The sequence below is a fragment of the Diadema antillarum genome, unplaced genomic scaffold, assembly GCF_040938485.1.
Source record: "Diadema antillarum isolate AM-2024a unplaced genomic scaffold, OU_Dant_1.0 scf00000061, whole genome shotgun sequence".
NCBI lineage: Eukaryota > Metazoa > Echinodermata > Echinoidea > Diadematoida > Diadematidae > Diadema > Diadema antillarum.
In genome coordinates, this window is record NW_027270950.1 from 105001 (window position 1) to 118221 (window position 13221).

The following is a 13221-nucleotide window of genomic DNA, read 5'->3' on the forward strand; positions in this document are numbered from 1 at the left end:
CAGTAGGCCTACCTTACAAGTCGTGTATTGTTTACGAGTTTGAATTACCGTAGAGTAAGCCTCGCGATTCTCATAGAGCGTGGCTACTCGACGCCACCCGTAGTGCTTGATAATAGCCAGTCTGGCGTAATTGTAGAGCGAGTCTGCCACGTTGGTGCGGTAGAACGAGGCGTACGTTTCTCGGTTGGACAGAGATGGGCTGGATGCGGCGTAGGAAACCTACCCAATACGAAAAACGGTAACAAAAAGTCGAAATGATGATGATAATGATGAGAATGATTATCATTATTCGGAACTCACACATCAGCAATAACAAACAATCAAAATATAACAGCACAACACAACAATAAGTGCACTGAACTTGTGAAGAATGTTTCATTCGATAATACAGGTCTATGGCACTCTACCTGTACTTGAGAAAGAAGAAAAGAAAGAAAAGAAAGAAATATTAATAATCCTTATGGCCTTATGTCTTTCTTCCACCATGCTACTATACTATTAAAATGATGGTGATGATGATGATGATGACGACGAGGATTATAAAATGATGAGGATTATGAGATGACAATAACAATAGTGATCAGATAAGGACAAGCAGTAGGTTACGAGGGGGGGGGGTACTTTTAATCCAGGGTCTCTTTCAAAAAAGATGTTATGATATCCATTCTTGATAGAACGACAACTTCCCATAGCAGCAGCCAATCAGGAAGCAGGGTTCTTGTCATTATCATGACACTTGCCATTTCAACAAGACTTGCTATCATTATTCATAGTTATGACAGTATTTTGACGATCATGATGAGAATAACCAAAGCAGGAGAAATGATTGTCTTTTACCGTAATAGAATTACTACTTCAAAAAATCTGTATAAAAAGGGATCGATAGCCTTTTAACAAACGTGACTTCAAACCAATTTGCTCGTCGAATTATTCTTTTAAGTAGTAGTCCTAGAAACGCAGGACACACCAGTTTTACAAACAGGCAAATCATGTAGTCAGAAAATGCAGAGTATATCGCGACAAGATTAAATCTAAGCTTTATTTCTCTATTCTGATTATGTCTTTACTGATGACATGAAAATGTATCTATCTGTACCATTTTCCTAATAACCAAGTGGTGATGGAAACAGAGTAGTAATTGTATTTCTTTTCATGATTAAAATCTTGTAACAAGCACGCGCACACAGGAAAGTCAAACAATGTCAAGTGCGTTAACATGATTTATACTGATTTAAAACGAACTTCAACGAACAGTGATGAATGAAGAATAATAAAAAAAGCCAAATTCCGCAAATTACAGTCGTTCTGGTTACTCGCAGTTTAGAAGATTCAAGTGACGACAATTATTTTTCGAACGCTATAAAAATTAGTATCATTGTCCTGTTTGGCATTGTTTACATTTTGTTCAAAGATTTTTTCCCCTACCATTTCAATAAATCATCACAGAATGTGTTACACATGGACGAACATAATTATGACACATTTCACATGCACTATATATCACGTATATCAAGTATGACTGGTAAATGGTGAATCTCATGATATACCTGAACGATGTTCCACAGGTTGGCGGCGAGTGAGACTGTTTTGGCGACTTCTGAGCACCCCGAGCCGAGCAGCATGATATACGAAGTATTCGAGTTGACGGCTTCGAAGAAGAGTTTGGTTCCCACCCCAGGATGGCACTGGCCAAACGAACAACAAAAGATGCTTTATGATTGAATATATTATTGGTAGGTGGTATCACCCATCTAACTACGCATATACACGACAACAGGCGTAAAGTTATGATCAAGTTCGTGACGTCACATGTGTGTTAAAATTTTTGTCAGCTGTAATGCCGGGTCCAGTCCGTGGATGTAATACTGCCCAAGGCATGACATAATTACATTTTATGTGAAGTCAGTGAGGTTATATCAAATACAGCTCACATTAACAGGTGAGTTTTGAAACCTGTCCGGTCAGGAGCAGACGTATAACCTTGTGAGCATGTCTGCTTCAGAAACGGATTTTAATGTTTAGCGTCAATATCGCATCCTGGGCCCTGTTGCATAAAACCCTTACCGCTGGACTTACCGCTCCTTTCTAGCGGTAAGTCTTCAAATTAGCGGTAAATTTTGTAATCCTTGATGCTGATTGGCTGTGATGCCTAATTTTGACGGTAGTTACCATTGAAATTCAATGGTAAGTTTTATGCAACGGGCCACTGGTCGCATACATGAAGAATGTTAAATTGTTACTAACATGTTCGGTTCTTTTTTTCTTAAAACATGCCCTTCCCCGGCAGAGTGGAGCGTTAAAATGACAATTTAAGTTTTTATCACATTCACTTTAGTTCGATTGATTGATCAGTGACTACCGAGAGAGGTTAGTTGATTATCAGGTAAAGTCTGTTTGACTTTAGGAAAGACCGTTGATATCAGGAAAGTCTGATATCATTTATCACGAACGAAGAACAAAATACTGGCTGGGACGTCGCCAAGAGTGCTAGAGGACTGGTGTAAGGATACATCAGACAATGAGAGAATTGTGATGAGTCTCTGAACCGTGTATCTTTGGAATGTTAAATCGGAGCATTTCGATGGCACAATTCCAATCGAAAGCTATCAGAGATTCATGATTCATGATTGTTTCGCGGAGCGAAGCGGTTTTGATTCTGGTTAGGAAAATTTGCGTCATTGATAATTTGAAGACACCATAGACGACATGCGCAGTGAGTGAAAGTTGTCATTTGTCACGTTTCGCGCAGTTTCTAATTGTGCCATTCAGTTAGTTAGCAGCTGAACGTTCCAACGTGAAGACTGGTCGCGTCATGGGATGCGAATGCTGACTCGTCCGTTTCTGCAGAAGACTCATGCAAGTCAAGTTTAGTCCCGCTACAGGAGTAAGTAAATACCGGAAAATGGGAAATGAACATTAAAAACTGAAAGAAAGCAAATAAGTGTATGCTTGAGCGAACTTATGAACTCATTTGAACTCAGTTACAGTGTTGAATTTGTTGCATGCGTACTGGTGAGTTGCAACGTGGTACGTACATGGTTATACAGGTATTGCATGTGAACAGTAGTGCATGTTCATGTAATGCACGTTCATGTCAAGGCATGTAATGCCGGGAATTTATGAACTATGTGTAATGTCATTTCATCAACCTGATGTGGTGGTTGTGTGAAGATACAGTTGTGACAGAAATTGACATTAAGACAGATTTAGAGAGTTATATAAATGTCGATAATGGTTTAAAGAGACAAAGCTGTTGGTGAATAGAGTTGATAGTGGGAAAAGGTCACCACACGTTAATAGGTTCTTTGTGTATGAATCCACATGATTTATCGACATGCATCAGTGTGGGTGTTTGTATTGCAAGACAAATTGCAAGGTAATTATAGAACTGTGTTAAATGACAGCAGTTCGTACAGTGTTTGTAGCGCCTAAAGTGGAATCTAAAGTGTAAGAATCTACTCAATGGTGTGCTGTAAGGTTTAATTTGCATTTCTGGAGTGGAACTAGAATCCATGGTATGGAGGTAACAATGTTGAGTGTACAATAGTGCTAAGCGAATACAGAAATGCAGGTTGTAGATTTGTTTTAAGGTGTTACATTGAGTATATTCAGCATCATTTACCGGGCTCAAAGTGAGATTATGAGTGTCTACAGTACAATCAGAGTGTAGATGCAAGTGATGTTTGACAGAAGAATAAGTACAGGTAGTTTGACTTATACATAATGTAAGTTATGTTTCATATCCGTATGATTTGTGACTGCAAGTGTATGAAGCAAAGTCACTGAGAGTTAAAGGGTGTTAACACGTGTTGTATTTGTACAAAATTACATGTTTGTGCAGAAGTACAAATTAGACAGGATATGCACAATACAACTAAGTACAGTGCAAGAGTGCCAAATAAAGTGCTCAGATTAATCTGCATGTGTACAAAGTAAATGAGCACAATGAGCCAGTGTATTATATATTATACAAAGCTGTTCTTTCAGTAAGACAGAAAGAATCTGTAATTTTGGCATGCAAGGGTTGTAGCAAATTCCTACATACATCTAGCATACATCTAGCATACAAGTGTCGTAGTAAATTCCAAGCATTCAATGTGCATGTTCAATTGATACTCCCCACAATGTATGTATGTAACAGAAACATGATGGTTTATTAGTTGCTTTTCAATATGTGACAGGTATAAATCCAGGTGAAGTGTACATGTACAATACACGTACAATATACTATGAAGGTAATAAGAGACAGTGACAATAAGAGAAGTCTTTGAGTCTATATCATATGCATGTCAGGCAATGTAAAGATTTAATCATATACAAGTGTATAATGTACAAGACGTGCATGAATAATGTACATATGATTCAGAAGTCCAAGTTCAGTGTACAAGGCATGCCTGAGTATTACATGTGATTCACATGTCCAAGTTACTGCATATGTATTAGCAACAAGACGCTAATAGTTTCTTTGTTTTACGGTTTTGATCTATTCACAGATCGAATAAACAAGCTTCACGGCTTAACTATCTCAATCCACGGCTGGGCTAAACTCGGGTTCCATTCTTCAACTATTCATCAAATTCGATTCCTTCTGACCTGGAATAGGAGACAGAGGGAACACTGCATGCAGTCATGAGTGCAGAACAGAAAGAGAAGGACCTCAAGATCAAGAGGAGGACTGCTAAGGCAAAGCTGACCCGATTATTGAACGCCTTGCAGAAATTGCTGGACAGCAACAGGAATCTTGACGAGGTCACCGAGTCCTTACAGAATCTGGAGTTAGCATATAAGGACTTAGAGGAGAAACATGAAGCCTACTGTGAGATCATCGAGGATGACGAGCAGTTCCTTAAAGAGGGCACTTGGTTGGAAGAGTGTCAGTCAAGCTTCATGGATATGCAGATAAAGGTCAAGGATTGCATCAAAGCAAAAGCAAGTAAGGCATCTGAGAGAGCTGAGACACCACCGGCTGTAAATGTTAGCAGCAATGTCGCCTCACCTGAAAGGCCAGATGAATCTGACAGTCCACAAGTAGAGTCTGCATTCAGAGTACAGGTAGAGCGGCCCAAACTGCCACGTTTCGGCGGAGACGTGAGAGTGTACTCTACGTTCAAATCGGACTTTCACCATTTGATTGACCGATACAGTAAACGGGACGCGATGGCCATCCTTCGTACAGCATTACACGGAAAGCCTTTGGAGCTAATCAGAGGGATAGGAAATGACTATGATGAAGCATGGGCATTGCTGGACTCCATATACGGCGATCCGAGGCTTGTGGCAGATGTAATCGTAGATGAAATGGAGCGGTTCCCCCCACTGAAAGAGGGAGATGATGCAAGATTCTGCGATCTTGTGCACATTGTGATGAGAAGTTACAACACACTGAAGGAAGTGGGGAGAACGGGAGATATGGATAACAGCCACATGCTGGCACTGGTGGAAAGAAAGATGACCAGCAATGATCGCAAGGTTTGGTTCCGCTACCTACAGAGGGATAGACAGGAGGCTACCTTTGAGGCACTGCGAACCTGGATGAGTGGGGAAATGAAGATGAGATTAAGAGCATCGGCCCCTCTTCGAGATGCACGGTCTTCCACTCAACAGAAAGACAAACGATCCAGTGCTTCAGTTAGTCACATCGCTGAAGAGGATAAGTCAGGTAAACAGGCAGACTACAAATGCTGGATTTGTAAATCATCCGATCACTGGGTTGACCAGTGTAAGAAGCTCCTGTCAAAGAGTCAGCCTGAAAGGTTCCAAATGATGAAAGACAATCATGCATGCTACAGTTGCTTGAAGAGAGCAGGAAGGGATCACAACATGAAAACTTGTAAGCGACGGAAGAGGTGCACAGAGAAATTGAACGGAGAACAGTGCACATCTTTTCATCATCCTCTGCTGCACAAAGAAACAGCTCGTGAGATAGTGGCAAGTGTTTCAGGTAAAACAGCCCTTCTGCCTGTTGTGACAGTTACTATGATGGGTTTCAAGGACCAGAGCTACTCAGCAAACTGTCTACTGGATTCTGGTGCACAAATTAGCCTTGTCAGACGATCAGTTGCAGAGAACCTAGGGTTGAAGGGAAAGCCGATATCCATCAACATCACGAAAGTTGGCTGTGTCACTGAAGAGGTCCAGACAAAGATCTACAGACTAAGACTTCGATCTCTCGATGACAACAGAGTGTACAGAGTGTCGGCTGTCGGACTGGATTCCATCAATGACGATATAGTACAAGTCCAGACAGATGGCTTGTGCAAGACGTTCAACCTGGGACAGAACTGTCTACATCGTAGCAGCGGATCGATTGACGTCCTGGTTGGAATTGATCATGCTAAACTGCACACAGGAGAAACCAGGCAGAAAGGAAATTTGGTTGCCAGACATACCCCCCTGGGATGGGTGGTATTTGGAGCTGACCCGGATCATCAGGCTGCCAAAAACACAGTTTTGAATGTGATGGTTACAGATGCTGTGGACTTGAAAGATTTCTGGACAACAGAGTCAATGGGAGTTTGTCATGGTCCCAGCCAGTACCAACAGGACGGACTGAGTAGACAGGAAATGGATGAGAGTAAGCTTATCAGTGACTCCTGTCAGAAGGTCGGCAAGCAGTGGCTCGTTCCCTATCCATGGCAAAAGGAGCCGGATCTTCTACCGGATAACAAGGCTCAGGCTGAGAGAATGCTATATGCTACTGAGAGGAAACTGGCAAAAAATCCCAACCATGCAGACGCATATGACAGACAGATCCAGGAGATGGTTGAAATGAAATTTGCCAGAAAGCTGTCAAAGGATGAAGTGCGATTGTATGAAGGCCCAGTGCACTACATTGCGCATCATGCGGTCGTTCGACCGGAAAAGCAGAGTACCCCCATCCGAATCGTATTCAACTCATCTGCTTCCTACCAGGGACACTCGCTTAACGACTATTGGATGAAGGGTCCAGATCTGCTGAATAGACTGTTTGGTGTACTGATGCGATTCAGGGAACACGAGGTGGCACTCTGCGCAGACATATCCAAGATGTACCACAGAGTGATGATACCTGAAAGGGACCAGCACGTCCACCGCTTTCTGTGGAGGAATTTGAATCAGGATAAGCAGCCAGATGTCTATATCATGAGAGTTGTCACTTTCGGTGATAAGCCATCCCCAGCTATGGCACAGACGGCATTGCGGAAGGCAGCTGAGGAAGGCGCTAAGATGTATCCGAAAGCTGCATCAACCATCATGCATGATACTTACATGGATGACATCTGTGCATCGGTGCCGACAGTGACAGAGGCAGAGGAGCTGAGCAGAAGTATCGACAAAGTACTGGCTGAAGGAGGGTTCAAAGTAAAGGGATGGAGATCAAACAAGGAGTTCTCCAGAGGACATGATGGGAATGCCGAAAAGCCCAGACTACTGAAGACGATCACTGACGAGAAAGTCCTGGGTGTGGTATGGGAAAATGACTCAGACACATTCTCATACAAAGTCAAACTGAATGAGGATGCAATTCAAGCAATCAAGATGACAAAGAGGAGCATCCTTAGCCAAGTTGCACGTGTCTTCGATCCCATTGGATTTGCAACCCCCATAGTGATACGAGCAAAGATCGGACTGCAGAGGCTGTGGGAGGAAGGCTTGAACTGGGATGATGAACTACCCGAGGAGAGTCAGACAGAATGGAGAAAGCTGTTCCGAGAAATGGAAAAGCTGACAAATGTCAGATTTCAGAGATGTTTGACCCCAACTAATGCCAGAGGCAAGCCAACTCTTTGCATTTTTTGTGATGCATCCATGGAGGCATTCGGAGCATGTGCGTATCTCAGATGGGAGGTAGACGAGACGAGGTACGAGGTGCGGTTTGTGACAGCAAAGTCTAGGGTGGCACCGCTGAAACAGTTGACTATCCCAAGGCTTGAACTGCAAGCAGCGGTACTTGCAAGCAGGTTGTACACCACAATCAGAACTGAGATGTCATTGGACCTGGCAGATGTTATCTTCATGACTGACAGCATGATAACACTATCTTGGGTAAAGAGTAAGGCCAGGAGTTACAAGATGTTTGTCGCTGTCCGAGTTGGTGAAATCCAGACTGCTACTGACCCGAGTAAGTGGCGTCATATCCCCGGAGAATTGAACGTAGCAGATGACCTGTCGAGAGGGCTAGATGCAGATCAACTGACCGCCAGATGGCAACACGGACCTGACTTCCTTCGTGAGCCTATGTCAGATTGGCCTGAAGAAGGCAAGGCAGAGGAAAAGATGCCTGAAATGGAGAAGGAAATGAGAAAAGAACAGTCAGTTCTAAACATCACCCAACTACCAGATGAGGATGTCATAGACTGTGCCAAATTCTCCAGCTGGAGAAAATTGATCCGGGTGACATCATATGTGCTGAGGTTCCTGAGAAAGCTGAAGGCAAAGTGCAAAAGAGAAACTGACGAGAGTGAGAAAGACACAGATTGCACTTTGACACCTGATGACCTGCAGAAGGGAGAAAATTTCCTGATCGAGAAAGCCCAGCAGTCATTAAAGGCCAGAGTCGACAAGGGAGAATTAAAGACCCTCAGCCCATACACAGACGAAACAGGCATAATCAGGGTAGGGGGAAGAGTAGACAAGGCTGAAATATCATTTGAAATGAAGCATCCAGTGCTACTTCCATATGAGCATTGGATATCTACCCTGATTACACGGCATTTCCACGAGAGTGGTCACAATGGAGTGGCAGTAACGACTGCTAAGGCTCGACGCAGATACTGGATATTGAAAGGGCATAATTTGGCAAAAACAGTAAAGTTCAGATGTACAGTTTGCCGAGCATTCGACCACAAGACTGAGACCCAGGAAATGGCAGACCTGCCTACCGAGAGGCTATCTCCACATACGCCGCCATTTCACTACACGGCATGTGACTATTTCGGTCCTTTCCAAGTGAGGGTAGGACGAAACAAGACTGCAAAAAACTACGGCGTCCTGTTCACATGCTTAAACTCAAGGGCCGTCCACCTTGAGCTTGCAACAGACTGTTCCACGATGGAATTCCTGCAAGTGCTTCGACGATTCTTCGCTATAAGGGGCCAGCCAGGGAAAATCCTAAGCGATAATGGAACTCAGTTCATTGGTGCACAGCGTGAACTACGAGACATGGTAAGAGGCTGGTCTAAAGAGGAGCTACGAGAATTCTGTGCTGAGAAAGGCACGGAATGGACATTCACGACACCCGCTGCCCCCATCAGAATGGCAGTGCAGAGTCCCTGGTTAAAAGCTGCAAGTATGCTCTGAAGAGGGCAATTGGGGAGCAGATCTTGACACCGTTTGAGCAGTATACGTGCCTGCTGGAGGTCGCCAACCTTGTGAATCAGCGACCGATTGGCAGGATTCCGACTGATCCCGATGACGGCAACTACCTATGTCCCAATGATATGCTGTTGGGGCGTGCATCTAGCGACGTCGCTCAAGGGCCGTTCCGGGAAACGAGAAATCCGAGGCATCGTGTCGAATTCATTCAGCGAATTGTCGACACATTCTGGCATCGCTGGACGAGAGACGTTCTTCCGTTGTTAGCACCGCGACAGAAATGGCACGTCGATCGCCGCAACGTACGTGTCGACGACGTCGCGATGATGGCTGACGCGAACGCGGTTCGAGGGAAATGGACCATCGCCCGCGTTATCCAAGTCTACCCGGGACCGGATGGTAAGGTGCGCAATGTGAAGGTGAAAACGCCAACTGCTGAGTATCGACGTCCAGTTACGAAGATCGCGGTGATCTACCCAGCTGAGGGATACGACGAGTGATTTGTTTGTGATAAATTCAGTGTTAAAGCGATCATGAGGAGAGATTTCCTCATTGGGTGGGGAGGATGTTTCGCGGAGCGAAGCGGTTTTGATTCTGGTTAGGAAAATTTGCGTCATTGATAATTTGAAGACACCATAGACGACATGCGCAGTGAGTGAAAGTTGTCATTTGTCACGTTTCGCGCAGTTTCTAATTGTGCCATTCAGTTAGTTAGCAGCTGAACGTTCCAACGTGAAGACTGGTCGCGTCATGGGATGCGAATGCTGACTCGTCCGTTTCTGCAGAAGACTCATGCAAGTCAAGTTTAGTCCCGCTACAGGAGTAAGTAAATACCGGAAAATGGGAAATGAACATTAAAAACTGAAAGAAAGCAAATAAGTGTATGCTTGAGCGAACTTATGAACTCATTTGAACTCAGTTACAGTGTTGAATTTGTTGCATGCGTACTGGTGAGTTGCAACGTGGTACGTACATGGTTATACAGGTATTGCATGTGAACAGTAGTGCATGTTCATGTAATGCACGTTCATGTCAAGGCATGTAATGCCGGGAATTTATGAACTATGTGTAATGTCATTTCATCAACCTGATGTGGTGGTTGTGTGAAGATACAGTTGTGACAGAAATTGACATTAAGACAGATTTAGAGAGTTATATAAATGTCGATAATGGTTTAAAGAGACAAAGCTGTTGGTGAATAGAGTTGATAGTGGGAAAAGGTCACCACACGTTAATAGGTTCTTTGTGTATGATTTATCGACATGCATCAGTGTGGGTGTTTGTATTGCAAGACAAATTGCAAGGTAATTATAGAACTGTGTTAAATGACAGCAGTTCGTACAGTGTTTGTAGCGCCTAAAGTGGAATCTAAAGTGTAAGAATCTACTCAATGGTGTGCTGTAAGGTTTAATTTGCATTTCTGGAGTGGAACTAGAATCCATGGTATGGAGGTAACAATGTTGAGTGTACAATAGTGCTAAGCGAATACAGAAATGCAGGTTGTAGATTTGTTTTAAGGTGTTACATTGAGTATATTCAGCATCATTTACCGGGCTCAAAGTGAGATTATGAGTGTCTACAGTACAATCAGAGTGTAGATGCAAGTGATGTTTGACAGAAGAATAAGTACAGGTAGTTTGACTTATACATAATGTAAGTTATGTTTCATATCCGTATGATTTGTGACTGCAAGTGTATGAAGCAAAGTCACTGAGAGTTAAAGGGTGTTAACACGTGTTGTATTTGTACAAAATTACATGTTTGTGCAGAAGTACAAATTAGACAGGATATGCACAATACAACTAAGTACAGTGCAAGAGTGCCAAATAAAGTGCTCAGATTAATCTGCATGTGTACAAAGTAAATGAGCACAATGAGCCAGTGTATTATATATTATACAAAGCTGTTCTTTCAGTAAGACAGAAAGAATCTGTAATTTTGGCATGCAAGGGTTGTAGCAAATTCCTACATACATCTAGCATACATCTAGCATACAAGTGTCGTAGTAAATTCCAAGCATTCAATGTGCATGTTCAATTGATACTCCCCACAATGTATGTATGTAACAGAAACATGATGGTTTATTAGTTGCTTTTCAATATGTGACAGGTATAAATCCAGGTGAAGTGTACATGTACAATACACGTACAATATACTATGAAGGTAATAAGAGACAGTGACAATAAGAGAAGTCTTTGAGTCTATATCATATGCATGTCAGGCAATGTAAAGATTTAATCATATACAAGTGTATAATGTACAAGACGTGCATGAATAATGTACATATGATTCAGAAGTCCAAGTTCAGTGTACAAGGCATGCCTGAGTATTACATGTGATTCACATGTCCAAGTTACTGCATATGTATTAGCAACAAGACGCTAATAGTTTCTTTGTTTTACGGTTTTGATCTATTCACAGATCGAATAAACAAGCTTCACGGCTTAACTATCTCAATCCACGGCTGGGCTAAACTCGGGTTCCATTCTTCAACTATTCAATGATACTCATGTATACTGACGTCATCCTTTCATCTTTTGGCTCATCATTAGGAGGGACGGGTTCAGACCCAATCTAATTTACCCCGCCATTATGGTCACGACATTCATTACATTGTTATACCATGTATTGCTATACCATGTATACGATACGCGCAGTCACAGGACGCCCGTTTACGATGCACAATGGCAGTGCAACTGACACGTACGTCTGTACAATAGCCGTAATGACTGTAATAACAGTAATGACATTAATGACAGTGTTTTTCCCAGTAATCCAAATGACAAGGTATTCGGGAAATATCATGAAAATAGTGCATAAACTTAATACATTTACAATGCCCCCCCCCCAAAAAAAAAAAAATGGAATAGAATATCATTTTACGTATATATATATTGTTACATGAAATATCATATTATTCGGTGAAGGAATTACAGGATGTGTACATAACATGTACATAATATAAAATACAAGAGCAGAAGAGAGATGGAGAGATTGAGAGGCATGAGTGGCATCAATAACATACCAACTTGCAGATGGAAGTAGACCCTAAAATATCATAATATACTGGTAAGACAGAACAACAAGGAATTTATTACTCAACACAATGATGTGTACCTGAATTATACTATACTATAATGCAAATTATTAAAAATGCTTTGCCAAAATTTTGCCTGATTTAAATGGAAGTTCTGATCTGTCGTGCTGAAAATGTTTTTCCTTTTTTCCTATTTTTTTAAACTGACCTTAAAGAGTTGTCCTTTCCTCGTAGAAAACAGGGCAGATAATTGTGAAATTCGCCAACGATCACTTGTGACTCACTGAGGTTACAACATCTCGTTCGTCTTTCAATATTTGCATATCTTTCATTAGTGGGGGCGCTGTGGCATAGTGGATAAGACTCCCGACTCCCGAACGGAGGACCGTGAGTTCGAATCCCGCCCAGTGCTTACTGCAGTACATCCTTGGACAAGGTGTTTTTACCCACAATGTCCCTCTCGACCCACGTGTATAAATGGGTACCTCGCAACGCTAGGCTAATGATAATAGCAGGGCCCTCTGGTAGAGCAGTGGCAACACTGAAGAGGCTACCCTGGGTAAATAAGACCTTATTATTATTATATTATTCTGTCACTATTGATAATCGATGATTTTCACAATGGAATTTACATTAGCGTACGCGATATTTCATGGGAAGGGCAATGAGATATTTTTCTATAAACAAAGAAATTTCTAAATGATCCTGTAATTAACACACTGACAAGACTGACAGTTGCAAAGATTAAAGAGCACCAGTTCTGAGCCATATATACAATCTATTAAAAGCGTCGATCTACTGAACACTTTACCCATGTAGAGTTTGCGGTTTAACAAGTACAATATATTCCATAGGCTGGACATGCCCATTTGAAAGTTTTCAGTGTATCA

General features: G+C 42.3%; 1 protein-coding gene and 1 pseudogene across 1 annotated transcript in view; one reads left to right on the forward strand and one right to left on the reverse strand.

Moving 5' to 3' along the window:
* Positions 1-13221, reverse strand: part of LOC139716112 (gamma-aminobutyric acid type B receptor subunit 1-like) — a 47410-nt gene that overhangs the window by 29545 nt on the left and 4644 nt on the right. The window contains exons 2-3 of the mRNA XM_071627669.1: positions 1548-1685; positions 49-219 (exon numbers count right to left, since the gene is read on the reverse strand). Coding sequence (XP_071483770.1) covers positions 49-219; positions 1548-1685 — 309 coding nt within the window. The remainder of the gene's footprint in view (positions 1-48; positions 220-1547; positions 1686-13221) is intronic.
* Positions 4608-10095, forward strand: LOC139716137 (uncharacterized; annotated as a pseudogene).